Source organism: Podarcis cretensis (genome assembly GCF_951804945.1).
Source record: "Podarcis cretensis genome assembly, chromosome: 5".
Taxonomy (NCBI): domain Eukaryota; kingdom Metazoa; phylum Chordata; class Lepidosauria; order Squamata; family Lacertidae; genus Podarcis; species Podarcis cretensis.
In genome coordinates this window covers 28198140-28226120 of record NC_137174.1, presented here as the reverse complement: position 1 = coordinate 28226120, position 27981 = coordinate 28198140, and the positions used below count along the sequence as shown (strand labels likewise).

Here is a 27981-nt window from a genome sequence, read left to right as displayed (position 1 = left end):
GTTTTAACAGTAAAGAATAGAAACCACAGCATTTAAAAGGTGTTTTTATTAGCCATTTGAAACATCATTGGAATAAAACAGCCTCATTAAAGATACATTATTATTTATCTGACATGAGAACTATTTCATTATGTGTCAGTAAGTTGGTGGAAAATTATCTTAGCAACTCACTTCTGCTTCCACAGGAGCTATATTTTCTCTTACAAAAATATAGATTTATAAAGCTTTCCATAATTATAAGCAAAACCCCACGTAAAAATGGGTCTTCCATCTTTTTTCTGTTGTTTGGACATGAACATCAACATAAATTAATGAATTACCCAATGACATGGACAAAAAGTTCTGGCTGCTATGTTTTGGAACTTTAAAAAATGAAATATGCAGAAGTATATTTAAAAAAAGCCCCACAAACCCAATAGTTTGTCAAGTTTAATAACCAAGTGCTGAAGCACGGTGTTTAAATAAATAATAGATATTTAAAGAATTGTAAGCCAGGTATCGTAAGGGTGTTTTATCATTATTATTTTGCTATGCTTACTTTATTTTAATAGTTGGACACTGAAATCATAAACTGTAAATGTAGATCGCTGTCAGCTGAGTCTTTGCCAGACACCAAAATGATTTGACAGCTGACAGCAGTCTGCTTGAATGCTATAAACTGTGGGCCTTGTTTCCAGCAGGCTATCAAAACACCATTTTAACCTTCAATTTCCCCGTATATCAAGGGCAAAATGAAAAGAAATCCCTTTGGTATGATGTCATATTGTGAAAACTCTTGTTAGGATTGGATTCAAAGAACCGTAAGGAAAAGAAGTGGCAATGCAATATTGCAAAGGGCTTGCAGCTCATTGCAATGCTATAGTGTAGTAGGGAGGGTCTATGGCAGGCATAGGCAAACTCAGCCCTCCAGATGTTTTGGGACTACAACTCCCATCATCCCTGACCACTGATCCTGTAAGCTAGGAATGATGGGAGTTGTAGTTCCAAAACATCTGGAGGGCCGAGTTTGTCTATGCCTGGTCTATGGTGTTTCTCATGATTCAGTTTATGCAAAAGGCTCTTGTGCAAAAAGATGAACAGTTTTGGATTTACTTTCACTTTTATACTTTACGCCACTGATGTGGGCTATATAACAGCCCTTCTGAGTGGAAGAATTTTTCTGCAGATGGATAGGCACATTTGTATCCACTCCATAATCATATATAACACTTTCTGCCATGATACATGGAACGTCATTGGTAACTTGCTTCACACAAAACCTGCATTTCCTAATTGATCACTTAACTGTTTCTAACAGCAGGTTTGTACTGCAATAAATTTAATTCTTACTACAGACAAGTCATATTGCAGCAACAGTTTGAAACAGTAACAAAAGGCATCTTTGGTCTTTATAAATATTGTGGAACATTCATCTTAAAACATAAATACAAAAATATTGGCATCATGAAGAGTGTAAAAAGTAACAACGCCTCAATATTCCAGGCTGACCTGTAACCCTCCATTCTGAAGGTGCTTTAAGAAGACTGTGCTAAGGATATCCTGAGCCTATTTAAATAAGCCAGATGCACCAATTAAATACCTTCCTCTTGCTTTCATGTTTAGGATTACTGTAAAAATCCTCAGTATAATTTAACACTTACACAGTTAAGTCATCTAATCAATATAGGACTGGTCCTTTTGTTACCAAAGACATAAATCACCAGGTAATTCTGAATGTCCTAGAACGTTTATAGAGTGTGGCAGTTTAAGATAGATATTTCACTCCTTCATTGTTCCTCGTGAGTTTGTATAACCCCTTCCCGCCATTCACAATTTAAGTTCACATTGCTGAGCGTACTGGCATTCCCAAAATACTTTTAGAGTTGAATCTTGATGGCACCACACCTCAACAGTGGAAGTACTGTTGTCATTTTCAACCAAGATATGGTTATTGCACACTAATTGCTTTCTTCTAACTGATTTACCTGTTAAGCAGATGGAAAATAAATTATTAGAATGTGTTGTCGTTGTTTTCTACTGTTATCTACTATTATTATTAGTCACTATTATTATTAATCACATATAATACCTAACATTTTTTAAGCGCTATACAGGGATTAAAAGAGAAGACAGTATCCATAATGATGGAAAGAGCAAAGCATGTTTCCCGTTGGGTATGTTGTCCTAGAACAATTGGAGCAGTGTGATAAATTATAAATAACTCTGCTTCTATAGGGCTACCTAAAGTGATTTTTAATTGTGTTTTTTACAAATGCCTTTGCAAAAAATAATATGCTAAATGCTCCAACCTAACTTCAATTGAATCTAACTATTTCAAGTGTTTCAGTTACATGAGCATTTAAATACAGTTGTACCTTGGATCCCGAACGCCTTGTTGGTCAAACATTTCGGCTCCCGAATGCCACAAACCCAAAAGTGAGTGCTCCAGTTTGGGACTGTTCTTTGGAATTCAAATGTCTAGTATGGCTTCCGTGGCTTCCAATTGGCTGCAGAAGCTTCCTACTGCCAATCAGAAGCCGCGCTTTGGTTTACAAAAGTTTTGGAAGTTGAACAGATTTCTGGAATGGATTCCGTTCGACTTCCAAGGTACGACTGTACTGAAAAGGTTACCTGACAAATTTTGCCACAGCTAATAGCTAAGGTAAAAGGTAAAGGTAACCCTGCCCGTACGGGCCAGTCGTGTCCGACTCTGGGGTTGTGCGCCCATCTCGCTTAAGAGGCCGAGGGCCAGCGCTGTCCGAAGACACTTCCGGGTCACGTGGCCAGCGTGACGAAGCTGCTCTGGCGAGCCGGCACCAGCGCAGCACACGGAAACGCCGTTTACCTTCCCGCTAGTAAGCGGTCCCTATTTATCTACTTGCACCCAGGGGTGCTTTCGAACTGCTAGGTTGGCAGGCGCTGGGACCGAGCAACGGGAGCGCACCCCGCCGCGGGGATTCGAACCGCCGACCTGATGATCGGCAAGTCCTAGGCGCTGAGGTTTTACCCACAGCGCCACCTGTGTCCAGCTAATAGCTACATATGTCAAATAGAAATAATTTACTTGTGTAATGCATGTTCTTTAAGAATTAGCAACTGTATATTTTACATCAACCAAATTTTTTTTTAATATCTTCACAAAAATGTTCATTTCCTCTGAAATGACAAACTTTTCTCTCATTTGAAAACCTTGACTGAATACTTTGAAATGCTCTATAGATTTAAAGAGTTTACATTAAATAACTGTAATCCCCAAATGCCACTGCTATTATGGGATCAGAATTAAATTTCTTTTTAAAGGGGCAATGGCAATTTTGCTGAAACCTATCCATGACAACCACTAAAACAGACAAAACTAAGACAACCATTTCCATAGTTTTATTTGCCATATGTCTGTTGCTATAGGAAAATATTCCAGATGGCTTCCATAATGATGGAATGAGAAATATGAAACCAGGAGCTCTTCCTGATACCCCACATTAAATAGCCTATTAGTAACAGCATGACTAAGTAAAAGCAAGCAAGGAGCCGAGTGAATGAGATAACACAGAAACTCTGCTAAGAACAACATTTCCTATAGACAAATAAAAAAACAGATTACATCCAGCATTTGGAGAATTCTTTCTCATTAGACATTGAAAAAAATATTAAGTATGTACATTTGAGAAATAAGGAGAAAGGGGGGGGGAATACTCTCAGATTTCAAATAAATTAGAGACTTCCTAGATTCTAATAGGGACAGAGGTTACTTCAGAATTTTTTAAAAAATCATTTTTACTCTGCCTTTTTGTTTTTAAGTATTTGGTAGGTAGGTGTCTGCAAATCATCAATGGTCTCTGCAATGGGTTTATTCACAGTTTCTGGTAGTAGAAGAGTAAGGAAACCAGCTGACAATCCACTGATTCCAAAGACGACAAATGGTACAGATGGGCCAAGGGATTTCTAGAAGAAATTAGTAATAAATTCATAATTGATACACACACACTTACACAAGTTACTGAAGAACAAATACCAACAAATCTATTACCCACTCAGTTCATATGCATATTCCCAAGACAGACATTTGAAAAAATATAATTGTATATATACAGATACCCATAGGTTATACAGTAATAATAATAATAATAATTCAATGACAGCTCACTTTAAGTCCTGTTATCAATGGGTTGTATCCAATGCTAATCCTACTCAGAGTAGACCTACTAAAATTTACAGGTGTGGTTAACATTGTTTCTTAATTTCAATTGATCTACAGTGTGTATAACTTAGTTGGATACAACTGGGTACCTTTTTGACATGCTAAAGAGCTGTTGTTGAAGACAGTTATATTCTTCTTCTGCTGAAGAAAATGTAAAAATGTAATGTGCTAAACTATTTTCAGTCCATAGAAAGCAACACACCATTTACTAGGAAACTGCAAGAGTATGATCACATCAGCTATGGCCATGGTTAACTATAGCATATGTAACCCTGCTTCATTTAGTGCTAAATATTGTGTGTGTGTGTGTGTGTGTGTGTGTGTGTTTGTATAATGCAATATAATGGAGGGAAGTAAAGTCGTATTACTTACCAAAGAAGGGACAAATGGAGCCAAAATACCACCAAATCTACAAGTCATTGAACATACACCTAAGCCAGCATTTCTGTTTTAAAAAGAGAATTTGTGTTAAGTATCTGCAAAATACTTGCCTGCGAAGAGAGGATCAACACTGAAACCTTTTAATTTTGTTAAACAGTTTATGCATAACAAGATTGTTGTGCTGAAATAATCATGTAATCTTTACCCCCATACAAAAAGATTACAATGTATTACAATACTAGATATCTTGTTATATTAGTTTCCGTACAATTGACTTCCTAATCATCATACTGTGTAACCTGGAAGAATGCAAGGTGAATTTTAGAAAATGGCATCTTACCACTAGGTGGTGATAAAACACCATTTTTAAATTTCTCCATAGTTTGTAAAGCATATTTTTACTAAATGATAATGTTATAGGTTTGGGGTGGGACCAACCTAAATCCTGGAAATTCATAAATGGTAGGATTTTGATTATTTGGGGTATGAATGAAAATAACAAGCTGCAGAACTGTGCCAGAGAAGGAATCCCTGGGTTGGCCTATGCCAGGGGTTGGCAAGGTTTACCTCGCCTGGGCCGGTTCACTCCAGCAGAAATCCCTCTGTGGGCCGGATCTCGCACGCCTGTGATTTCCGGCGCCCGCGAGGGGACTCGCCGAGCAGGTGGCTTGGTTCGGGGGCGGCTCGTGGGCCAGTTAAACAATCTCCGTGGGCCACTTGTGGCCCATGGGCCTTAGGCTGCCGACCCCTGGCTTATGCAAACCAGCCTGGCCCTGCTAGTGAAGAACAAACCCATTAACATGACAAAAGGTGTTGATGGCCCATCTAAGAGGAATCCTTGGTCCTGGGCAGACAGAGATTGCTAAAGTGTACTGGAAAGAGGAAGGGAGAGAACAAGGACAGAGATCTGCCTTGGGCAAGCTGGCTGAAGGGAGGTTGAGAGAGATGTCTTGGATTCCAGTACTGCACTCTTGTGGGGAACAAGTCCCTCTTGATATGACAGTGCTATAAGATCTGGACTCCCTCCATCCAAACTCAGGTGTAAATACATGAATAAATCATACTTCTTAAAGCTCTGACAACCTCCACCACATCTTCAATTCTCTAAAGGAATCCCAGGCATGCCTTGGCAGGGACTGGGGTGGCTGGTAACAATACAAATGTTTAAGCAGAGAAATGTATTCAAGCATGCAATATTGTTTCAAATGCGATTAGCTGATCACATGTGGGATCCTCTTCCTTAAAAAGCAGTAGAGTGGAACCTCAGGTTAAGTACTTAATTTGTTCCGGAGGTCTGTACTTAACCTGAAACTGTTCTTAACCTGAAGCACCATTTTAGCTAATGGGGCCTCCTGCTGCCGTTGTGCCGCCGGAGCACGATTTCTGTTCTTAACCTGAAGCACTATTTCTGGGTTAGCAGAGTCTGTAACCTGAAGCATATGTAACCTGAAGCATATGTAACCCAAGGTACCACTGTATATATGAATCATTTTGTCCCAGAAAGACTTGAAATGTGGAGAAATCTCCATGATTTAAAACATTCAAGCTTCTAAACATGTAACTCAGGAACAGCAATGCTAATGCTGGCACACCTATAGCTTGTAAGCTGAGGGCACTTGCTGATGAGGTTTCATTTCTTTGCGCATTATTGCTCTTGGTATATGAGAATCGTATGGGATTTGAAGCCAACATTTTTGTAAAAAATACAAAAAGAAAATTGTTTACCTCACTACTGTTGGGTAGAGTTCTGAAGTGTAAATATATACGATGTTGAAAGCAGCACTTACAGTCAATTTCCCATATAAAGCTAAGATGTTGGGACTGAATAAAAATCCTAAAACAGAGTTTGAAAGAAATGTGTTACCATTATCAGCTCCACCTTCCCCCATTAAGTAAAATGACACACAAAGTTCTGATTTGGCCACATTTGGAGAAGATTCCACTGAAAACAAGGAAATTGTTTCAAGAACATTTGTATTTAAGTTCAAGTGGCAGCTTCTAGCTTGTGTCAGAAGTTCTCATTTACAAAAGTTATTCTTTGGCATTAAAACACTGCATGCACTTGCTTTCATGCCTTTTGATGAGATGAATTATGTGTGTGTAATGTTTACTTTGAAAAGGACATATACTCACCAGCTCTATTTTCTGGTAGGAACATAGTGAATATACAGGCAAGGCCTGAAAATATCAAAAAAGCAGTTGTACTTTTACGTCTTCCTGACCTAAAGAGAAAATGTAGAAGAAAGCTCAGGCTGAAATCTCTGCAAAAATGTATTTTACAATTTGATTATTTGAAATGATATTATATTTTCTATTAAGGGACGCAGGTGGGGCTGTGGGTTAAAGCCTCAGCGCCTAGGACTTGCCGATCGAAAGGTCGGCGGTTCGAATCCCTGCGGCGGGGTGCGCTCCCGCTGCTCGGTCCCAGCGCCTGCCAACCTAGCAGTTCGAAAGCACCTCCGGGTGCAAGTAGATAAATAGGGACCGCTTACCAGCGGGAAGGTAAACGGCGTTTCCGTGTGCGGCTCTGGCTTGCCAGAGCAGCGATGTCACACTGGCCACGTGACCCGGAAGTGTCTCCGGACAGCGCTGGCCCCTGGCCTTGAGTGAGATGGGCGCACCAACCCCAGAGTCTGGCAAGACTGGCCCGTACGGGCAGGGGTACCTTTACCTTTACCTTTATACAAGTAAAGGAAAGCCAAAGATGCCAAAGGGCGGAAATAAATAAATAAATAAATCTTACCATGATTTTTCAATGAAGAACATGCAGAGTGGAAATGCTGGAACTTCTACCAGGCCAGAAAGAGCCACATTTAGATATAGGTTTCCTCCCCATTCTCCAGCGTTCAGCGTTAAGCCGTAATAGACAAGGCTGCACACATACCTAAATGTATCAGTTAAAGGTTGATCAGCTAATGCAGATCCTCAAAGGTCAGTGATGTATGCAACAGTAACCTTTATCTTTGTACCATATAAAGAATATGTACACAACAGAAGAAAGCATACAACAATGCTACATGTGCAAGTTATAACAGCAAGAACCAAAACAGAACTCCACCTGAGATTTTGCTAGTTGTCTGATTACGTTATTTTATGCTATTTTACCATTTGTGGTGCAATTCCTGTTCAGGTGCATTTCAAATACACCAATAAGGTAATTGTGCCATAAACAACAAATTCAGACAATTGGATTAAGATTCTGTTGAAACCATCAAAACCTCAGTCACACCAAGCTTAATTTCAACTAGTTACAGAAAGATAAAAATCAAATTAGAATACAGGCAGCTCAACTTCTTTTCTTTCTCAATCCCTAAAAGACCTAGAGAAAGAAAATTTCTCTACATGTCCACTGCAAGTGATTATTTTGCATCTGGTTCTGACTGTATCAACATCCAGTATAATCTTTAGTACAAAAGACTTTAGGGAGACCCCAAACCTACAGTAATAAAACAAAGCCAACTCATATGAAGCACTCCATCAATAAATAATAAATACTGTATAGTAGTTATTTCAGTTGTAACCTTCTTTGTGGAGTGATACCCTTAAAAAATAAATTTGTTTTTAAAAAAATGGACCTTGTGCTCTTAAATCCCCCTAGACACACATCCATACACACTTCTAAATGGAATTCATAATAATAGTTCTGTTATTATACTTCTCATAATGATTATCTCTTTAAGCATTATACCACAGAAGGTATGAAACTTAGAAAAAGAAAGAAACAAAAACTTCAACTCTGCTCTGCTCTGGGAGCAGAAGAGGCAGAATCAAAAAAATAATGCCTCACGACTCAGAAAAACTCATAGCTCTTTGCAAATATTTATCTACTTTTGGAAACTTCAGGTAATTTTGAAGTTGTTCCAATGAGGCATCAGCAGAATAACATTTTTTTCAAATAGCCCCAAGTTTGCTATTTTGTGTGTGCAACTAATTCATGTACCCTTAGAAGCTCTTTTTATTAATTACCAAATATACATCAAGATGACAGTGCGCCACCGAAGGACTGGATGCTTAATGAGGCTTCGGACACCAGAAGCTGAATCATCCTTTTTTACTGCTCCTGTGCATTGCTTCAGTTTCACAGACAGTCTTTCTTTCCCATTACCAAGGGCTATGTATTGTAGCACATTCTCTGCTTCTGTTGTCTTCCCTTGGGAGTATAACCATCTTGGTGATTCTGGAAGCATGCTGTAAAGAGAAACATTCAAACCGAGATGCCATGGATAATTATTTTGGGGTTTTTAAAATCTGTATATTAACACAAGTGTCTTTTCATTAGGTCATCATATATTACTAGCCTTTCAAAGCTTGACAAAATCTATCAGAAAGCAGGTAAAAATAGTGTATGCTAGTGATCTGCAGTCTTTTAAATTTATGAATCTGCAAACCACTGTGAGATTAGCCAAATTTATCAAAATATTTTAACAGAATGGTACAGAATGACAACAAACAAGATTACTTCCAGTTCTCTGGCTCCCAAATTAGCAAAGCCACATTATTTATATATCCACCCATTATGGTCATATTCCATAGATATATATTATTTTCATGAATCAGTAAAAGTACAAAAACTGTTCAGTCATTTAATTCTAATAAAGCTATACTGCATGTGCAAACACTGCCAACCTTGACTTCCATTAATACAAAGGGTTGTTTGTGAAAATCACAACCAACTGGATTTTTCTTCTGATTATATTGTTCCATAAGCAATATGTAAGCATTTGATTATGGACAGCAAAACAAAAATCCCCCAAGTTCCTCTAACTTATTTTACTTAGAACACAAGTCATTTCAAAATTCTACCTTTACTAGTCTGCTCTCCAGTAATAATACTTTGTTTCTGGTTTGCAAGTTATATAACATACACAAAACATTACTTACAAAGAGAGGAGGAGAAAGAAAAGTCCTGGAGAATTGGATACGAAGGCAAGGAAACGCCACTCTCTTATGTAATAACCCAATAATGCATAAATTGCTATGCCAACCGCAAATGTCAAATTTGTTAATGAGCCTGAAAATAGAAAAAAAGCAAGAGGTTTCATTAACTATGGCTATAAGTTTCTCCACATAGAAGTAGGTACCGTATTTTTTGCTCTATAACATGCACCCGACCATAACACACACATAGTTTTTAGAGGAGGAAAACAAGAAAAAAAATATTCTAAATGAAACAGTGGATGTATGATTTTTGTGGTTCATGCTGTGGCCACAGACATGTGATCTGACAGTGAGTTTGGAGTAGCCCAATGCAAAAATCCTGAGGATCCATGTGGATCCGTGCTTTGTAACCACATTTTAAGTGTTGAGGGAAGGAAAAGCACTCAAGGGACAAGGAGCACGCGTGAGGTGTGTGAAGGATGCTGCTAATAATGCAGGAGAGGGGTTTAAGGGGAGAAGGAGCACACGTGGGGTGGGTGGAGAAGGATGCTGCTAATAATGAAGAAGAGGGGTATAAGGGGAGAAGGCTTCTCTCCTCTCCCGCTTTGCTCCTTTAAAGCAAGCAGGCTCTGCTTTTCTCCCTGCTCTCCCGCTTTGCTCCTTTAAAGAAGCAGGCTCTCTGTCCCTCTCTCCTCCCCACTCAGCGGCTCTTCTCCCGCTTTGCTGTTTCAAAGTGAGCCACGGAGGAGGGAAGGAAGGGGAACCATGGATCCTCTGCTCACGACTGCAGATCTCCCCCACCACCCATAGGCATTCCCTCCATAACACGCACAGACATTTCCCCTTACTTTCTAGGAGGAAAAAAGTGAGTGTTATGGTGCAAAAAATACGGTATACAGTTGAATCAATGAAATTCATCACAACAGATTATAGAGGTACACATAACTGACATACCACAAAGTGGCAGTTAAATTTCAGGCTGGCATTTGGAAAGAATAGTGGAGTCAGATAAAAGGATTATTGTGAATGATGATAGCGAACTTGAGTCAAGAACAAATAAAGTGGATTCTAAAGCCGTATACCTACTTTTGGGCCACCTTGTTGTTATAAGAATTTAAGGTCTCATATATATAAATTAAAGGTAAAGGTAAAGGTACCCCTGCCCGTACGGGCCAGTTGACAGACTCTGGGGTTGTGCGCCCATCTCACTTAAGAGGCCAGGGGCCAGCGCTGTCCGGAGACACTTCCGGGTCACGTGGCCAGCGTGACATTGCTGCTCTGGCGAGCCAGAGTTGCACACGGAAACGCCGTTTACCTTCCCGCTGGTAAGCGGTCCCTATTTATCTACTTGCACCCGGAGGTGCTTTCGAACTGCTAGGTTGGCAGGCGCTGGGACCGAGCAGCGGGAGCGCACCCCGCCGCAGGGATTCGATCGCCGACCTTTCGATCGGCAAGCCCTAGGCGCTGAGGCTTTAACCCACAGCGCCACCTGCGTCCCTTATATATAAATTAAATGTTCATAAATTTACAAGGCAAATACATACATAAGTATATAAACCACATGTCTGAAATAGTACAGGACAGCAATCCTGAAACCATTTTGACTCTCCCAAATTGACCTCAAATGTTTCTCTGCAAGGAGGAAGGAAATGGGAAAGCCTCTCCATTGTCTTCTGCTTACCTGTCTTTAGGGCATCTTTGTGTATTAATAGGGCGAGCCTATTAATTCAGGAATTAAAGCATTTACCATCACAAAAGAATGGTCTGGCAGGGGGCCACCAGGTGGCGCGTTGGAAGATGGCCGACAATAACATCTCTCTGACCCATACGAGGTAATTAAGGGTCTGCTATGGGAAGTATGCAGCCTTCCCTCCCCCCCAGGATGTGGGGGGGCCCTGTCTTGCCAGCAGTGTTCACAATGCATCCCCTGATCCGAGAGATGGGGGTGCCGAACACTTGGCACGAGCCCTCGGTGAAGTCAGATCTTCCTGACGCCTATTCCAATTAGCGCGTGCTGGCTGCTTCAGCTCGGAATTATAATTCGAAACATACGATTGGAAATGAAGCTGAAGCACATACATCAAGTAAAGCTTGACAGATAAGGCTGCTGATTAATGGATCTCTGTGACCGGGAGTGACGGATGGATAAGTAAATCTTCTGATGAATCACCACCAGGAGACTGTATGTTTGGAACGAAGGGGGTGGGGTGGAGGAAAAAACTCTTTTTTTCTTTGCACGATGTGATATTAATAACCCTTCACCCCAGAAAGAAATAAGATCGTCACGTTTTTATTAATCATAAGCAGGATTTTAAGAACTGTGTGGGGATGGATTACAACAGGAGAGAAGACTGGGGAACGGTGAGAAAGAGGAAAATTTTTATGACGCAGTTAAAAAATGGCATCTCGCCAAGACAGGCTTGCCAGAGAAAGAAGAACAGGGGGGAGGAGAATCAGGATCGTTCGAAAGAGAAGGAGTGTTGGAATGCAAGTTTGACCTGACAGAGCCCCCTGATTTATTTGGCTAGCCTGAGAAAAAATAAAGGACAGACCGAAGATTAACTTTGTTTATGGAAGCGTTGAACAGAGGCTGTCCCTGAGTGATATGGTTTTTGAAGAGTACAAAACCCACACAGAGACGCCAGTTTTCAATCTGCTTGTGAGAACCATCAGAGATCGCAAAGAAAGGAATATATGATAACAACAAGATGAGAAAGAAAGTAATAAAGGACTATCTGGATCGAACTGGATAGAACTGTCTAATTAAAGCAGTAAAATAAGTGATGCCTGGAGTTATCCGGAATTTTGGACTCATGCGGAGCTTGATGTATGGGTACCCTCAACAAAATTTAAAATTTGGCTGTATAATTTGGAACTAATGTGATTTGAATAATGTGATGTGATTGGCCTGTTAATAAAAATTATTAAAAAAAGAATGGTCTGGCTGCCCAAGTAAGCAATCGCTGGCCATTGTTAGGTATCCTGGCAGACGGGATTTCTGTTGTATACTGCCTCCTTCTGTGATGTATGTATGATGTTTTTTGGGGTGGTCCTGAGCTACAGAGTGGGCAATTTCAAAAGTCTATATAAGGGCTTGCACACCATTGTTCTGGGTTCCTCCTCCCTCCTGAATGTGTTGAGTGAGCACCCTGTTGCAACAGTTTAATCAGGCTTACTAGCTGCTTTCCTTCTCAATATTCTCTGGTTGGCCTCTGTTATTTCTCCTACCAATAGGGAACCCACTTAAGGACTCTGTGCGGGCTCTTGAATGCCCCATAAGGGAAAAGGAGCAGATTTTTTTCTACATGACTGTATAATAAGACCATAATTCATAAACCCTTACTCATGAGAAGTCCAAAACTGTTTAGTTACTTTATGTATGTTTGAGCCTATAAGCTAAAAGACCTGAAACACCTTTGTGGACTTTGCCAATTGGAAACCAACTCAAACATTTAGGAAATAAAATTTAGTTTTTGAATCAAGTACAATAAAACTATCTTAACTACATACTCTAACCTTCTTGAACCTTAGGCAAGCTAGCAAGCCACAGCAAACTTACTTTAAGAAATTAGATCCCAATTGTTTAAGAATACTTTTTTGAAATTCAAGGATCTAAAGTGAGTAAAATGAAAAACAAACAGCACACATGAACTAAAAAAAGATGAAGAGAAGAGTTTGGATTTGATATCCCGCTTTATCACTACCCTAAGGAGTCTCAAAGTGGCTAACAATCTCCTTTCCCTTCCTTCCCACAACAAACACTCTGTGAGGTGAGTGAGGCTGAGAGACTTTAGAAAAGTGTGACTAGCCCAAGGTCACCCAGCAGCTGCATGTGGAGGAGCAGAGACGCGAAGCCTGTTCACCAGATTACGAGTCCATTGCTCCTAACCACTACACCGCACTGGCAAGAAAATGTTGTAACTGATGTATCTCAGCATAATCTAAAATATAATCCAGAATAGAGATGGGAACTACATAAATTATGTAGGCAACGGGCCGAAAGCCATTTTCAAAAGTATTAACATTTCAAACTGATTTATTTATTTATTTATTTATTTATTTGGGAGGGGGGAGGGAGAATCCCACCAATTTCAATACACTTTACTCGAAGACTGCAATCTTATGCACCCTTACGTTAAACCCCTCTAAAGACAATGGAACCTTGTTCCAAGTAAACATGCTTAAGATTGTGCAGCAAGTCGCCACATTACTACGACTGCAACCTTAATCTATATGCTACTTGGACTTTCAGAATTTTCTGAACGATCTGTCCGTCAAGGGAATTGTGGATTAACAAAAAGCTTGGCAATCTATTTTATGTATTATTAATTGCACTAGTTACCAATCAGATCAGTTCACAACTGCAGTTCAAAACCTGTAGCTTACAGAGTCTCAGATGCTGCTGTCATGACAACACACACATCATCAACACTGTCGTGAAAGGCAATGATCAACGGCAGGGAGGTCTGAAGTGGGAAGCATTCTCTACACATGTAGGCTTGCTGCACCATTCAGAATTCTGATCCTGAAGGGTTTATAATGACAAGGGGAGGCCTAAACACGTAGAGCAGGCTCCCGTTTTCAGACTCCTGCTGAAGTTGATGCCGGGTGGAAATGAGGATGTAACAGCAGGCTTGGGGCAAATGAATGGTGTTCCCTCCATATGATGGTAATGGGACAAGGACAGAATGCCTATAGGGACTGGAGGGTTTGGGCAAATTCCACTGGAAAGAGAAATACACAGAGAAAAGCACTGAAGTCTAGCTGCTGTGTTTGATCTATGAAAGCCCATTCTTCACAAAGTACAAGTTATCACTTGTCCTCAGTGATAAACTAGCCTTCTGACATACGGTTAGTTCAGTGGTGCTAAACAAGAGTGTTTGGGTTATGATCCTGCCTGAGGACAGCATTTTAAAATAATTCTATGCAGTGCCTAACTGTCACAGGCAGGACAACATTCAAGAAAGAAAATGAAAAGGTCATAAAGGCTTCCCTGACTGCTCTAAGGTTCCTGCTGAAAACCAAAATGGGGGTGTGAGGAATTAAGAGTTGCTCAGTCTCCCCCAAGACACAAATTTAACGTCATGTGTGGTTTAATGGGGCAGGAAAGTCTCATTCAAACACTAAGAATCATTACTTGAAGAGGGAAGACTGGGTGGAGGGAGAGAAAAGAAAAAGAAATCCACAGCAGAAATTGCTTAAGTTTTTGAGCAATAGAATTAGGAGTATTGAAAGCAAAGAAGCAAAATATCTATTGTAAAGAAAAAAGGTCTGTCATAAAAAACAATTATTGACCGAACAAATTCAGTGTTGTAGCCACGTAAATAGATGCACTGAAATTAATAAATCTAAGCTAGTCATAGCCATTATTTCCAATGGGTTTACTCTGAGTAGGACACAACTGGTGGAAAGCCCCAAACACAAATTTTACAGTTTTTAGTAACTGGTTCTACAGAATCACAGAATCAAATTCCCATCAGAAATAAAGACCTACTAAATATTATTAATTTTTTTGCCAGAATTTTAGGAACTGCATTTTTTTTTAGCAGACTGAATCAAATTCTCATCTCTTACCTGTCAGTGCCCAAAAGGATTTTCCTACATATTCTTGTGTCAAAACAAAAGACACCAGAGACATACCACCATTTGTAATTCCAACGAAAAAGCGCGACATTGCAAAAATGTCATAGTTTGGAGCAAATGCTGAAACATACCCAAAAATGACATCTAAGAAAAGACCTGCACAAAACATATAATGGGTAAAAAAAATATTAGTTTTGTGGTGCAATCCTAAGAGGTAAGTCCCATTGAGTATGTATAGGTTTGCAGTTTTCAATGAAGAAAAAATAAGGTGAAAGGAGAAATAATACGTTCCCCCCACCATAGGTGAAAACTTTGCTCCACTGAAATAGATCATACTGTACTTCTAGTATCTTAAAACATCAAGAGACAAATTATGCATACACACATGAGTTGACAGTACCCCAAATTAAGATTTATTTTTTAGAAATAATCAAATATGCTATATTTATAAGAGGATGTAGGTACCACTTAACCCCAAAGTCTTCCTACTAAGTTATTTTAGTATGGACACAAATGTATGTTACTCGCAAATGTGTTAGCAATATCTAAAATGCCAAAGGTGTCCAAATGGAAATCTGTGAATGCTCCTTCTACAAGACAACACTGCAATTCCGTGCATGTTTACATGGAGCAGAGGGTTACCAACCTGGCACCTTACTGAGCATGCATTAAAAAAGGAGAAGTTTCTAGCTCTCATTCCCCTTGAAAGAAAATTATGAAGCCTGGCTGCTCCTTCCTGTGAAATCAGAGTTGTGATTGATGAGTGAGTTGTTTGGATACCAAGCAGCAGGAATCCCATGTGTCCTACAGACCTACTCTTTCCCTTTAATGCACCTTGCCTGTTTCTTATTTTCTAGTCCTTAGATCCACACACTTGCTACTCTATTTTTCTATTTGTTTGTTTTGCTGCCTCACAGCTATGTGAAGCATTCAATAGACAGCTACTTCAGAGGCTTTAAAATCTGTGCTGAAGTAGAGGAAGTGTGGAAATCACCTGTCACTTGTTTTGCTGCCTGTTGGTCCCATGGATCAGGCAGCTGCAGGAGAGGGGCCTCAGCTGAATATTGGGAGGCAGGGTACGACAACCCTTTATTTTTATTTTTTTGCTTCTTCTGAATGCTCTACATCAAGGACTGTTCCATAGTTGTTGTTGGGAGGGTCTCCTCACAAGCTGGAGGCACAGCAGAACTTTGCTGAGGCTCTTCAACCTCCTGGTTAACAGCTGATGTACCGGAAAGCAGCAGCTACTGAGGATTGAGGCTGCTCAGCTGATGCATGGGGAAACATCCCCGCACATCAGCTGAGTAAGTCCCACTTCCCCTCCAGCAGCAGCAGGGCTTTCTTGAGCTGCTCAGCTGATGTTTTATGTTTCCATCTCATTTTTATTTCTATACTTTTGGAGCTGGCAGTCATTTTGTGAGTGGTGCCCTTGGCAGCTTCTGGAAATTCTAAGTGTGCTCCAGACCCAAAAAGGCTGGCGACTGCTGACTTAGAGGTTAAGCCCCATAGCATCCAATGGGGATTTCTCCCTAGTTAAGTGCATTTAGTATTACAGAGTAATTTTATTTTGTAATTTCATAATTTTGTGTACTGATTCTGAAACAATTCTGAAATATAATGTGTGTGTGTATAAATGTATACACACACAAATAAGGCACTCATACACCATCAGTATGAATCACTTAAATCTAAAAAAATCCCTAGGTGATATTAAACTCACAAATTTCGAACAACCAAAAGACTGTGCCAGATACACAGTTTTCCATATCATCTTACCTGTTAGATACACAGGCTTCCTGCCCAGTTTATCTGACAGTTGACCAAACAATATATTTCCAATAAGCAACCCAGCAAAGTACAAGGATGCTGCCAGGCTCACCTTATATGCTTCATGTCTGATTAAATACCACTGTTAAAAACAAAAAAAGGACTCTTTTCAGTTAAAACATAGTAACAAACCAGTGATAAGTTATCTAATCTCAACAGGTCCACTAGTCAGAAACTAGTGTAATGGCAACAGGCCTGTTAGTCAGAAACAAGTTGCTGCCATTTCCAATGTAGCCAGGAGATTGGTTGGGAAGTGACTGCTGAATCCTTTCTCTTCTTGCTAGCTTGCCTGCTTGCTTGCATACATACTTGCTTACATACTCCTGAAACTGCTGCTCCCGATTCATTAAACTCCCAGTCAGGCTAAAGTAACATCTACCAAATGAAAGAGGCAGGGATCCCTCCTGCCAACCTAAACTGCACTTTAAAATTTTCTCCCACTTTACAGGAAACAGACAAGACCCATATTCTGGCACATGGAACATAAATTTATTCTACCTTCCCACATCAGATTTGAAGTTTAAAGGTAAATTGTTGGTGCACTATACTTCCCAAGCATCGGTTTACAATGCATTTCCTATTATATGCTGGTTTTCTACAAGAGGCTACTTAATACCCACATGGCATGCAAAACTGCCTGGCTGTGAATGAAAAAGGACTATGGTAGAATTGCACAATGGGTACAGTAAAATGCCTTCTACAACCCCCAAGTTCAGAAGTCATCTCAAGAAGAGAGCACAGAAGCATATCCATCGCAGACTATTAGGGACATAGAGGAGCTCTCTGGTCTGGAATACATTTTGGAGTTTTGCGTAGGAAAGAACTGCAATCTGACATTGGTTACTATGGTAACTAGCAAAATATCGAGCTGAATTCATAACGGCTCCTTGTTTAAACAGCTGGCCCTCATATTTCAATGTAATTCTAGGAAGCTACAGATTTAGAGCTTCTGATGAAGTCCTTGATATGTAGGTTAGGGATCAGTACAAGTACAAAAACAAACAACACCATACAATTGGGTGTTAATCCAAGCAGGAAGGTGAGATGAGCTACAGGAACCACCGTTATAAGAAATGAAAATGCAGCTGGATAAAATATTGAAATTAAGAGTGATGCTAAGAACACGTCCAGCATTTTATTAATCTACATTGACATTTCTTAAAAGTTTGGTTTCTGTAACTCATTTTTTCCCCTTATTACATCTGTAGTTCTTACCTACATGTTTGGCTCTCACTCAGTTTATAAATGCACAAAATTCAAATACAGATCTTAGAGTGAAATACACACACCCAAACACTAAAACATTTAAACATTTACCAAAGCAATAGAAGAGCCAGTTTTCAAAAACTGACATAATATTACGCTTATCAAGCTTTATTATGCCTATTTTTATAATAGTTTTGAAATGAGAAAAACATACACCAATATAATTTTAATACGCTTTGTGAGCCCATCATACCTTCAAGCCTTTGGCAGTTCTTGAATCATAGAACTGGAAGGGACCACGAGGGTCATCCAGTCCAATGCAGGAAACTTTTGCCCAACGTGGGGCTTGAACTCATGACCCTGAAATTAAGAGTCTCATGCTCTACCAACTAAGCCATCTGGCTAAGATGTAACAGAAGTTTTGACATGACCAAGAACATCTAGTTTATGAAGAATGGACGTTTAGCTATCAGGATTTATGTGCAGAATATTATATGATTATTCCAACAGTGATTTTAGCCAGAACACAGAGGTACACCACTCAAAATAATCATAAGCACTTCCATGCATACATCTGCAAAACCAGGAATTTTATTATGTTATAAATCACTGAGCAACTTCTCGCTCCCACCATTTCAATTCTCCAGAATGCAATGTAATGTAGCTAGTGTGGTTCCATCCAGATGTTGTTAGACTGCAACTCCCATCATCCCTGGCCATTCGTCATGCTGGCTGGGGCTGATGGAAACTGGAGTCCAACAACATCTGGAAGGCACTACGCTAGCTACTGTTTAAGGCTAGAGAGCACAAACACTTGAGTGTACTGCAGTAAAAAGGAAAGCAGAAAATGTATCCATGTTTGCATGTGCTTACAAATCAATTTAAATACTAAGAACACCAACATGAGGCTACTTGGAAGATACTAATTGTGTGACATCTCTTTCAATGATGGGCCCAAATTTAAACAAAATGCTGGTTCCCACAAGAGCAGTCACCTTCAAAGGGTTTCAAGCAGCCTAGTTCCATGTTTAAAGGGTTCATGCGCTCCCGCTGCTCGGTCCCAGCGCCTGCCAACCTAGCAGTTCGAAAGCACCCCCGGGTGCAAGTAGATAAATAGGGACCGCTTACTGGCGGGAAGGTAAACGGCGTTTCCGTGTGCTGCGCTGGCTCGCCAGATGCAGCTTTGTCACGCTGGCCACGTGACCCGGAAGTGTCTCTGGACAGCGCTGGCCCCCGGCCTCTTGAGTGAGATGGGCGCACCAACCCCAGAGTCTGTCAAGACTGGCCCGTACGGGCAGGGGTACCTTTACCTTTTTAACCTGTGCAGCACCCTTTATGTAAGCAGCTAGTACATATGTGTACATCTTCCCTGATGGACACAAATCAGTAGCATGCAAGTACCACATGGATAAGGGCTAGAAAATAATTTAAATGATTCTTAAACATTGAAATCAGGCTAGGCACATGGAACTCTGGATGAGCAAATGCTTTGCACACACCCAATCCCACGCTTTATATATGCCCTTTCAAATATGTAAATGCTGCCTTGAACAATGTTTGAAAGAGATGCACATAGAGGCAGGGAAGCATGGCTAACAAGTAGCAAGAGAAATAATAAGTTTAAAAATAATCTAAAGGTGCATTAGAGCAGTGTTTCCCAACCTTGGGTCTCCAGCTGCTGTTGGACTACAATTCCCATCATCCCTGACCATTGGTCTTGCTAGCAAGGGATGATGGGAGTTGTAGTCCAAAAACAGCTGGAAACCCAAGGTTGGGAAACACTGCACTAGAGAGCACTAACCCAGGGCCAGAGAAACTATCTGACAATATCACTTTCTCACATACAATTCCGAGGTGATAAAAATACAACCTCTATATCCATAGCTTTTCATCACTGCTTTATTAATTTTATTTCCTTACATTTATTTCCTGCCTCTCTTCTGCCACGGAACTCAAGGCAGCGAACATGTGGTCCCGAGGTGGTCACCCATCCAGGCACTGACCAGACCTAGACCTGCTTAGCTTCAGCAAGGTGGTAGACTTATGTGCCTTCAGACCACACCCTGAGACACAAAAAGAGCACAGACATAGGAGGCTGCCTTATACCAAGTCAGACTTTTAGTCCAAGTAGCTCTGAATTGCCTACTACACTGCCTGGCAGCGGCTCCCAAGAGTTTTTGTAATAATCCTTATTGCATTTGCCCTAAAAACAGTGATAATTATCAGTGGTGAAGCACAGTGGTAATGCTGGTAATAGAACCAGAGCTAAAAGAATTGCATGTTGTAGAAACAGCTTGCAGACTTCCAAGAAGGCTGAATGCAGACTCCGCTTATTAACCAATCTACTAATTTCCTGCTGGGCAAACAGACCAGATTGTTCCTAAGGGAGAAGCAGTATGCATGTTCCAATTTTTGTTTAACTTTCTATGTTATCAACATGATGATTCTAACAAAAGCCCCTTCCCCCCTTCTTGTTCTTTTGTGAAATCAAGTGATTACTACTAACCTTCTTTTAATGGGCAGCAGGAGTGGTTCAAAAAGTCTAATTTTTATTCAGCAAAAATGAAACAAGCAAGGATATAAAATCATTTTTGCTTTAAAAAAAATGTTTCCCTCTTTAGTAGGAAACATGTACCTGTGGGGCACGGACCTATTATTAAATGTTCTAGATAATATTTGAAGTCAACTGTGATTAATGCAACGTAAGTATCACCATCCTGTATCTCTTGAACCTTAAAGCAAACAAAAACAAAATAATAGGTGCCATCAAGAGCACTGCGTGTGGGGCCACATTCTCTGAGAGCTGGTGCCTTCCTCTGTGGATTTTCCCTTGTGAAGGCACAATTTAAAAGCAATGTGGAACAGAGATTTTTCTGCAGTGATATCCACTTTACAGAATGCTCGTCCCAGAGACATCCAGCTAGAAGTAACCTTCCCTTCCACTGAACGAAGCCTTCTTAAAAAGAAAACAGAACAATGCATATGAACGAAAATTGTCTCTATTTTACTGCCTTAACTTTACTGCTTTTTAAATTGGCAGTAAGGTTTACTCTATGTTTAAACTATAGTGGTTCTCAACATAAATGTGTGTTTTTTTGGTTTTTTTGCCTGATGCTGAAATAATACTTTTGAGGGTGCCTGGGTACCTGGAGAGAGCATTCCAAAGGTGATGAGACCACACTGAAAGATTCTCTCATCCTGACTACTACCTGCTGCCCATAATGGCAGCAACTGGAGGAAAGTCTCAGATGACAATCTCAGCCGATGTGGGAGGAAGTTATGCAATAGGTATTCAGGTTCCAATATGCTGAGGTTTTTCAGGAATAAGACTAGGACTTTGAACTGAGCTCAGAAACTTACTGAGCAACAGTGTTGTTTTAGTACAGCTGAAATGTGATCTCTTCACCTGGTCCCAGTTGGGAGTCTAGCCATAGTGTTCTTCATTAGCTGCAGTCTTCCACGACAGCCCCATGTAAAGTGCATTGCAGTAGTCAAACTGAGAAGTCACGTAGACATGGATAACTGCGGCCAGACATATTACAAACTACTTCTGAAACTCATCTGTTCCATAAGCAAGGTTGCCAGTGGCAGGAGCACTGCTGTTTAAGTACTATAAACTCAAAGTACCCTGGGACACATGAAAGAAGATGCAAAATTCTTTGGATCCTAAAAAATACAGACAACAAAAGAGAAGAGATCCAACAGCAAAAGACGCTCAAAATGCCCACAGCAGTATTTGACTGTACATTAAACAGACTAATTAGGTTTGTGAGACTTTTAAAATATATAAACGTAAATATGTGGTGTAAGTTACACTATGACACTTTCATTATAAAAGGATTCAGATCATACTGTAATAAGCCTTGAAGAATTAGAATTAACAAATTATTTTTACTCAGGGGAGTAGTACTTACATGTTGAACGGCATAAGGAGAAATGTTAGAACTATGAAACACTAAAGGTTAGAGTACTAGTTCAAGTGACTTTTTCTTTAGCAGTGAATTCCATGTTCTCATTTAAAAATGAATTGCAACTTTCACACAAGCCTAACCTATTCTTTTCTTCCAAGGTTTTAAAAGGCAGCATCCTATACTGAAGCCATATGGGCAAAATAAGAAACCTAAAAAATAGAAAAGAATGCTAAGAAACAGCAGCAAAATATACTTGCCTCTGTTGCTATGGATGTGAAGTTGCTGGTAAACCTGACGTGTTTTGCCAGAGCCTCCCTACTAGTTTGAATCTCCTCCAGGTCGAGATGATATTCCGGCACTGCTCCCACTAGCACAATAAGCATAGATTGAAAGGCCACAAACACCTTAAAAGCAAAACAAGGAGAGTTTATTTAGAGCAATCAGTCAGATAAATAAATAAATACACATGCCAGGTCCCAACACTCAGTCATGCTCTGGTGTGACCAAGAAACAGAACCCAGTGTAGAGTTGTACAGACAGGAAAAATTGAATTTAGCTCCTACACCTATTGCATCTAGGCCTTTTTACTGCCTGCCATACATATGATTGGTTGCTATTTCATTTTTATGGAACCAAGTAAAGCACTGTACTTGAGACCACTGTTTCTGTAAAGGCAAGATCTGATGCTTGCTGGAATTTCTCTCACTGACAAAAATCCTGCAATGGGTTCTACTGTGTAGCTGACCACACAGACAGTATGCAATAATCTTCTACTTCACAAACACACTGGCCATCAAAACAATTAGCATCTTCCAAATGTTCATACAAAGGCATTCCAACAACAAAAAAGAGAAGACTAATTATTTGCCACTGAGTGAATCTACAGCCTCATGCACATGGAGTTTGTCCCACTGGACTTAGCTTATGCCTAAGATCACATAGGGACATGGGTGGCGCTGTGGGTTAAACCAAAGAGCCTAGGACTTGCCGATCAGAAGGTTGCCGGTTCGAATCCCCGCGACGGGGTGAGCTCCCATTGCCTGGTCCCTGCTCCTGCCAACCTAGCAGTTCGAAAGCACAAAGTGCAAGTAGATAAATAGGTACCGCTCCGGCGGGAAGGTAAACGGCGTTTCCGTGCGCTGCTCTGGTTCGCCAGAAGCGGCTTAGTCATGCTGGCCACATGACCCGGAAGCTGTATACCGGCTCCCTCGGCCAATAAAGCGAGATGATCGCCACAACCCGTGTCGGCCACGACTGGACCTAATGGTCAGGGGTCCCTTTACCTTTAAGATCACACAGTTTGAAATGCCTAACAATTTAAAACCAGTAAAATCTCCTGTTCTATCTATTCTTAAGGACGGGGTGGGATTTGGGGGTCTTGAAAATCTTCCTTAGTAATATACTTTTTAGGGACGCAGGTGGCGCTGTGGGTTAAAGCCTCAGCGCCTAGGGCTTGCCGATCGAAAGGTCGGCGGTTCGAATCCCTGCGGCGGGGTGCGCTCCCGCTGCTCGGTCCCAGCGCCTGCCAACCTAGCAGTTCGAAAGCACCTCCGGGTGCAAGTAGATAAATAGGGACCGCTTACCAGCGGGAAGGTAAACGGCGTTTCCGTGTGCGGCTCTGGCTCGCCAGAGCAGTGATGTCACGCTGGCCACGTGACCCGGAAGTGTCTCCGGACAGCGCTGGCCCCTGGCCTCTTAAGTGAGATGGGCGCACAACCCCAGAGTCTGTCAAGACTGGCCCGTACGGGCAGGGGTACCTTTACCTTTACCTTTAATATACTTTTTATTATATTTAATGATGTAAATTTTCCATTATCATATTCAACAGCTCTTTAATCAATGTTTAGTACTTAAGAAGCTTTCCAAGTTTTTAAATAATCTTTCAAATAAAGGCCCCAATTATGGAAATGATAATACAGTATCCCCAAGTCATTGTTGGTTTGCAAGCCCCCTCCATATAGGCTGGCCCCTCTCACTGTCCTCGGAGCTTGCTTACCGGTAACCTCCTCTGGCTGATATCCAGACAGACCAGAGAGATTTTGATAGGCGACATTTTCCCAAGCGTGGGTAAAATGCACAACCCCTCTCTCCTGCTTCCGCAGGGGAAAGAAAATAAGTCAGAAATCTATTTACATGATGTTTATTTCTGACATTACAGCACTAGAGAAAAACACGTCCTTTCAGTTCAGTTCTTCTAGCACGTCTGACAAACTTCCTGAACATGCGCACACAGGAGGTTTCAAATCACACTCTTCCCAGAGACTCATCCAGCCTGTGAACGTCCTGGGAAATTCTTCTTTCCCACAGATAGGCACATCATGTGATGTCAACAATCTGGCTGTCTGCAGCGGTGATGTTTCCATATACTGACATCCTCCCCCATATGAATCATCGTTAGCTGCGGACAAAGCTTGATCCAGAGAAGAAAACAAACAGTTGTTATATATGTAACAATCCCCTGTTGTTTCAGTTCCACCCTTGGAACTACCCGCCACTGGTTTCACCAATGTAACTCTCTGGTTGTCTGACTTCCAAGGAATGAGTGCATCTGCATTACCTTGGTTAGGAAACATTGTGTTATGCTTAGCAACTCCCTGTTGTGTCTTTGTCTCTGTCTTAGACATACCCTTAACCTGACTTGAGTTGTCAACAATAGTAATACATGCAACAGCTGAAGTAGCAAACTATTGAGAATACCTCTTTGGTGGTACGCCCTTTGTAACTCTCTCAGACCTGCGTATGAGGTGCTGATCCTCTTTGCTGACTGGTTCAGTCTCAGGACTTTTCGGAGAACCAGTTCCAATAGTAAACAGTGGTTCATCCTTAACCTGTGAAGATCTAGCTTTTGTGTGTGAACCTTCTTTCCCACAGATAGGCACATCATGTGATGTCAACAATCTGGCTGTCTGCAGCGGTGATGTTTCCATATACTGACAATCATGACAGCAGTGTTGTAGTTACATCTTAATTTCCATTCAAAGATCACATCTCCTTTTCCACATATTATTTTTTGTGGCCTTTAACAACAGTGGAACTCAAAGCAATCATACAGCAATCCCACAACTTACACTCTTTCCTAAATTACGTATAGTTAAAAGCCATTGGGAGGGGACGCAGGTGGCGCTGTGGGTTAAAGCCTCAGCGCCTAGGGCTTGCCGATCGAAAGGTCGGCGGTTCGAATCCCTGCGGCGGGGTGCGCTCCCGCTGCTCGGTCCCAGCGCCTGCCAACCTAGCAGTTCGAAAGCACCTCCGGGTGCAAGTAGATAAATAGGGACCGCTTACCAGCGGGAAGGTAAACGGCGTTTCCGTGTGCGACTCTGGCTTGCCAGAGCAGCGATGTCACGCTGGCCACGTGACCCGGAAGAGTCTCCGGACAGCGCTGGCCCCTGGCCTCTTAAGTGAGATGGGCGCACAACCCCAGAGTCTGTCAAGACTGGCCCGTACGGGCAGGGGTACCTTTACCTTTACCTTTTTAAAAGCCATTGGGTTCAATGGTGGGTGGGATTGCCAAAGTCATTTTCCTGGAACCTTGTCCCTCTCTGCCCCTTTTAATTTTTTTGCCACCTGCCTGAAGCTGAATGTGCACAAGTTAAATGAATGTAAATTGTGGGCTTACTGTATCTAGAGCAGTATACCACCCTTCATACAAAGATTTCAGGGACGTTCACAACACAAAAACACAAGATAAAAACAATAAGTGACTTCAAAATCTTAAGCAGCACTTTTCTGGGGGTGGGGAGTGAGTTGGTCAATTAGTATTGGGGGGGGGAGGTAATCAGCCTTTACTTCTCCCCAAGATATCCCTCATGGCTGCGGAGGTTTAGGACCAATGTTTTCCTTCTCCAAACGGGCTACTTTCTCAGGCTGACAAGCCTCTCCGCAGCACGTGCAGAGCATTGAGAATCTGAACCTCAGGGTTGTGGGTCGGAGCCCCACTGTTATGTACTGAGTTGAATAGGATCCAAACTGCAGCAGTCTGATTGGTCCTAGAACAATAGGATTCAGAATGCAGAAGTCTGATTGGTCCTAGAACAATGCAGCAGTATGATTCGTTGGCAGGAAGCACCCAATCATGCTCCAGATAGAAGTGAATACACAACCTGATTGGCTTACAGTAGAATTCCAGAATTAGCCAATCATGTGCAGCCCATTGTGTAAATAATGTATATAAAGCAGATACTTTGAGGGGACTTTCATTTTCATTCCTCCTCACCACTATGAGCTGAATAAAAGGTAAAGGTAAAGGTACCCCTGCCCATACGGGCCAGTCTTGACAGACTCTGGGGTTGTGCGCCCATCTCACTTAAGAGGCCAGGGGCCAGCGCTGTCCGGAGACACTTCCGGGTCACGTGGCCAGCGTGACATCGCTGCTCTGGCGAGCCAGAGTCACACACGGAAACGCCGTTTACCTTCCCGCTGGTAAGCGGTCCCTATTTATCTACTTGCACCCGGAGGTGCTTTCGAACTGCTAGGTTGGCAGGCGCTGGGACCGAGCAGCGGGAGCGCACCCCGCCGCAGGGATTCGAACCGCCGACCTTTCGATCGGCAAGCCCTAGGCGCTGAGGCTTTAACCCACAGCGCCACCTGCGTCCCTGAATAAATAGCTGAATAAAGAGCATGAAATCACTTTGCGACTCTGAGTATATTCACCCACGTTGGGCAGGAGGTTGGACTAGATGTCCCTCATGGTCCCCTCCTCAATTCTATGAACTATTCCACAGGGGGAGGTCTCTCCCCTCTCCATACACCCAGCGCCCCGGAGGGCGAGTCTCGCTGGTCAGGTGCTTCCAAAGGAAGCAGCATCCTCCTGACAAGCAGCTGCGTTGCAGGAACAAGCAACGTCGCTCCCCTCAAAGCTCCCCCCCCCAACCTCCACGAGGCAGCGCAGCCGCTTCCTGCCTGCCCCGCGCCCAGGTCCACGTAGCGCCCTGGCTGTTGCCTTGGCAACGCGCGCCACGCGCCACACACACACACACCCCGTGTCAAAAGGGGCTGAGGCGGAGGGAATTATGGGGGCAACCGCCATCTGGCGACGCGGGGGGGGGGGGAGGAGGAGCCGGGCGGGCCCCGCGCGTCGCCCCCACCTGCAGCAGCACCAGGAACGCGGTGAGTCGCTTCTGCCTGGGGCCGAACTCCCCCACCAAGCCGAAGGCCTCGTCCAAGTCCATGGCTCCGCCGGGCCTCTCCGAAGCATCCCCGTCCGAGAGAGCGAGCGCCGCAGGGCCTCGAGCGCTCCTGCGCTAGGCGGTCGCCGCCGCCGCCGCCGCCATCCAAAGGCGGTGAGGTGGCCGAAGTGTGGGGGAGGGAGGGAAGGAGGAAGGAGGAAGAGAGAAACGGTTTCTAAGCGACCTCTAGCGGCGGTTGCTGACAGGACAATGGCGAGGACTTTGGGGGCGGGGCTAGGACGCCGCCACTCTCATCCCCGCCCCGCCCCCTTTTCTCCCCGATTCAGCCGCAAGGATCAAAGTAGGCAGGAGCAGAGCGGGGAGTGCCCTGAGCGCGCAAGGGTTTCTGGGACAAAAGGGTGCTAATGGGACAGCGCCTGCGCGGAGTTATGCGTTTCTCTTGTCCGCCTCCTCCTGAAGCGAGTTCATTCGAAACGGGTCCCATGGAGTTCACGTGTTATTTGTAAAGTGCACACACAAAAGAGGACCTGGCATATAGCTTTAACATCTAATCTGAAGAAATCCTAAAGTAATAATAATAAGACTTAATTCTAGAAACTCCCATACATCACATAAGAACACTAAGATTTGTATATGTCGATTTCCATGTATAGATGCAAAATTAGAAATATTATCACTCCATATGGATGTACACATGCATTTGCTGCTCTGGGGAACATGCTGTTTAATTTTCAGTTTCCAAAGTTAGGTGACTCATCTAAGAGCAAATGAACTCCCATGCAAAAGACACTGCAGAAGCCATAGGAAGCAGCTGCTGGGTAGGGAAGGGGGGGCAATCACTAGACTGCAGTTGTCCTCATCCCCCTCTCTCATGCACAATTTGAAGTGAAAC

The 27981-nt window shown here is 42.2% G+C and overlaps 1 protein-coding gene across 4 annotated transcripts; it reads right to left on the bottom strand.

The window, feature by feature from the left end:
* Positions 1–28: 28 nt before the first annotated feature.
* On the bottom strand, positions 29–27425 carry LOC307215903 (solute carrier family 22 member 15-like). 4 transcript variants are annotated; one of them, XM_079975706.1, is made up of 13 exons: positions 22221–22331; positions 21413–21718; positions 19973–20115; positions 16796–16928; positions 15011–15175; positions 9440–9569; positions 8525–8746; positions 7302–7442; positions 6692–6780; positions 6284–6392; positions 4550–4622; positions 3763–3921; positions 29–1964 (listed from the first exon to the last, which is right to left on the bottom strand). In XM_079975706.1, the coding sequence occupies exons 3-13, from the start codon at positions 20018–20020 to the stop codon at positions 1938–1940; spliced, it is 1296 nt and encodes a 431-aa protein (XP_079831832.1). In that variant the 5' UTR covers positions 20021–20115; positions 21413–21718; positions 22221–22331; the 3' UTR covers positions 29–1937. The 4 variants fall into 4 exon arrangements, with proteins under 4 accessions (XP_079831832.1, XP_079831831.1, XP_079831830.1 ...); XM_079975705.1 differs by lacking the exons at positions 19973–20115; positions 21413–21718 and adding an exon at positions 27048–27425 and having other exon boundaries at positions 3758–3921; positions 22221–22367; XM_079975704.1 differs by lacking the exons at positions 19973–20115; positions 21413–21718 and adding an exon at positions 27048–27425 and having other exon boundaries at positions 22221–22367.
* Between the last annotated feature and the right edge of the window lie 556 nt (positions 27426–27981).

What these genes read in the sequence shown, in the direction of transcription:
- LOC307215903 (XM_079975704.1), bottom strand. Translation starts at nt 27,131, where the DNA reads ATGGACTTGGACGAGGCCTTCGGCTTGGTGGGGGAGTTCGGCCCCAGG. An exon ending in TTCTTCATTGAAAAATCATG is followed by an intron (nt 6,781 to 7,301) that starts GTAAGATTTATT and finishes TTTTCTCTTTAG; the next exon opens with GTCAGGAAGACGTAAAAGTA. An exon ending in CTCTACCCAACAGTAGTGAG is followed by an intron (nt 4,623 to 6,283) that starts GTAAACAATTTT and finishes TTTTTAAAACAG; the next exon opens with AAATGCTGGCTTAGGTGTAT.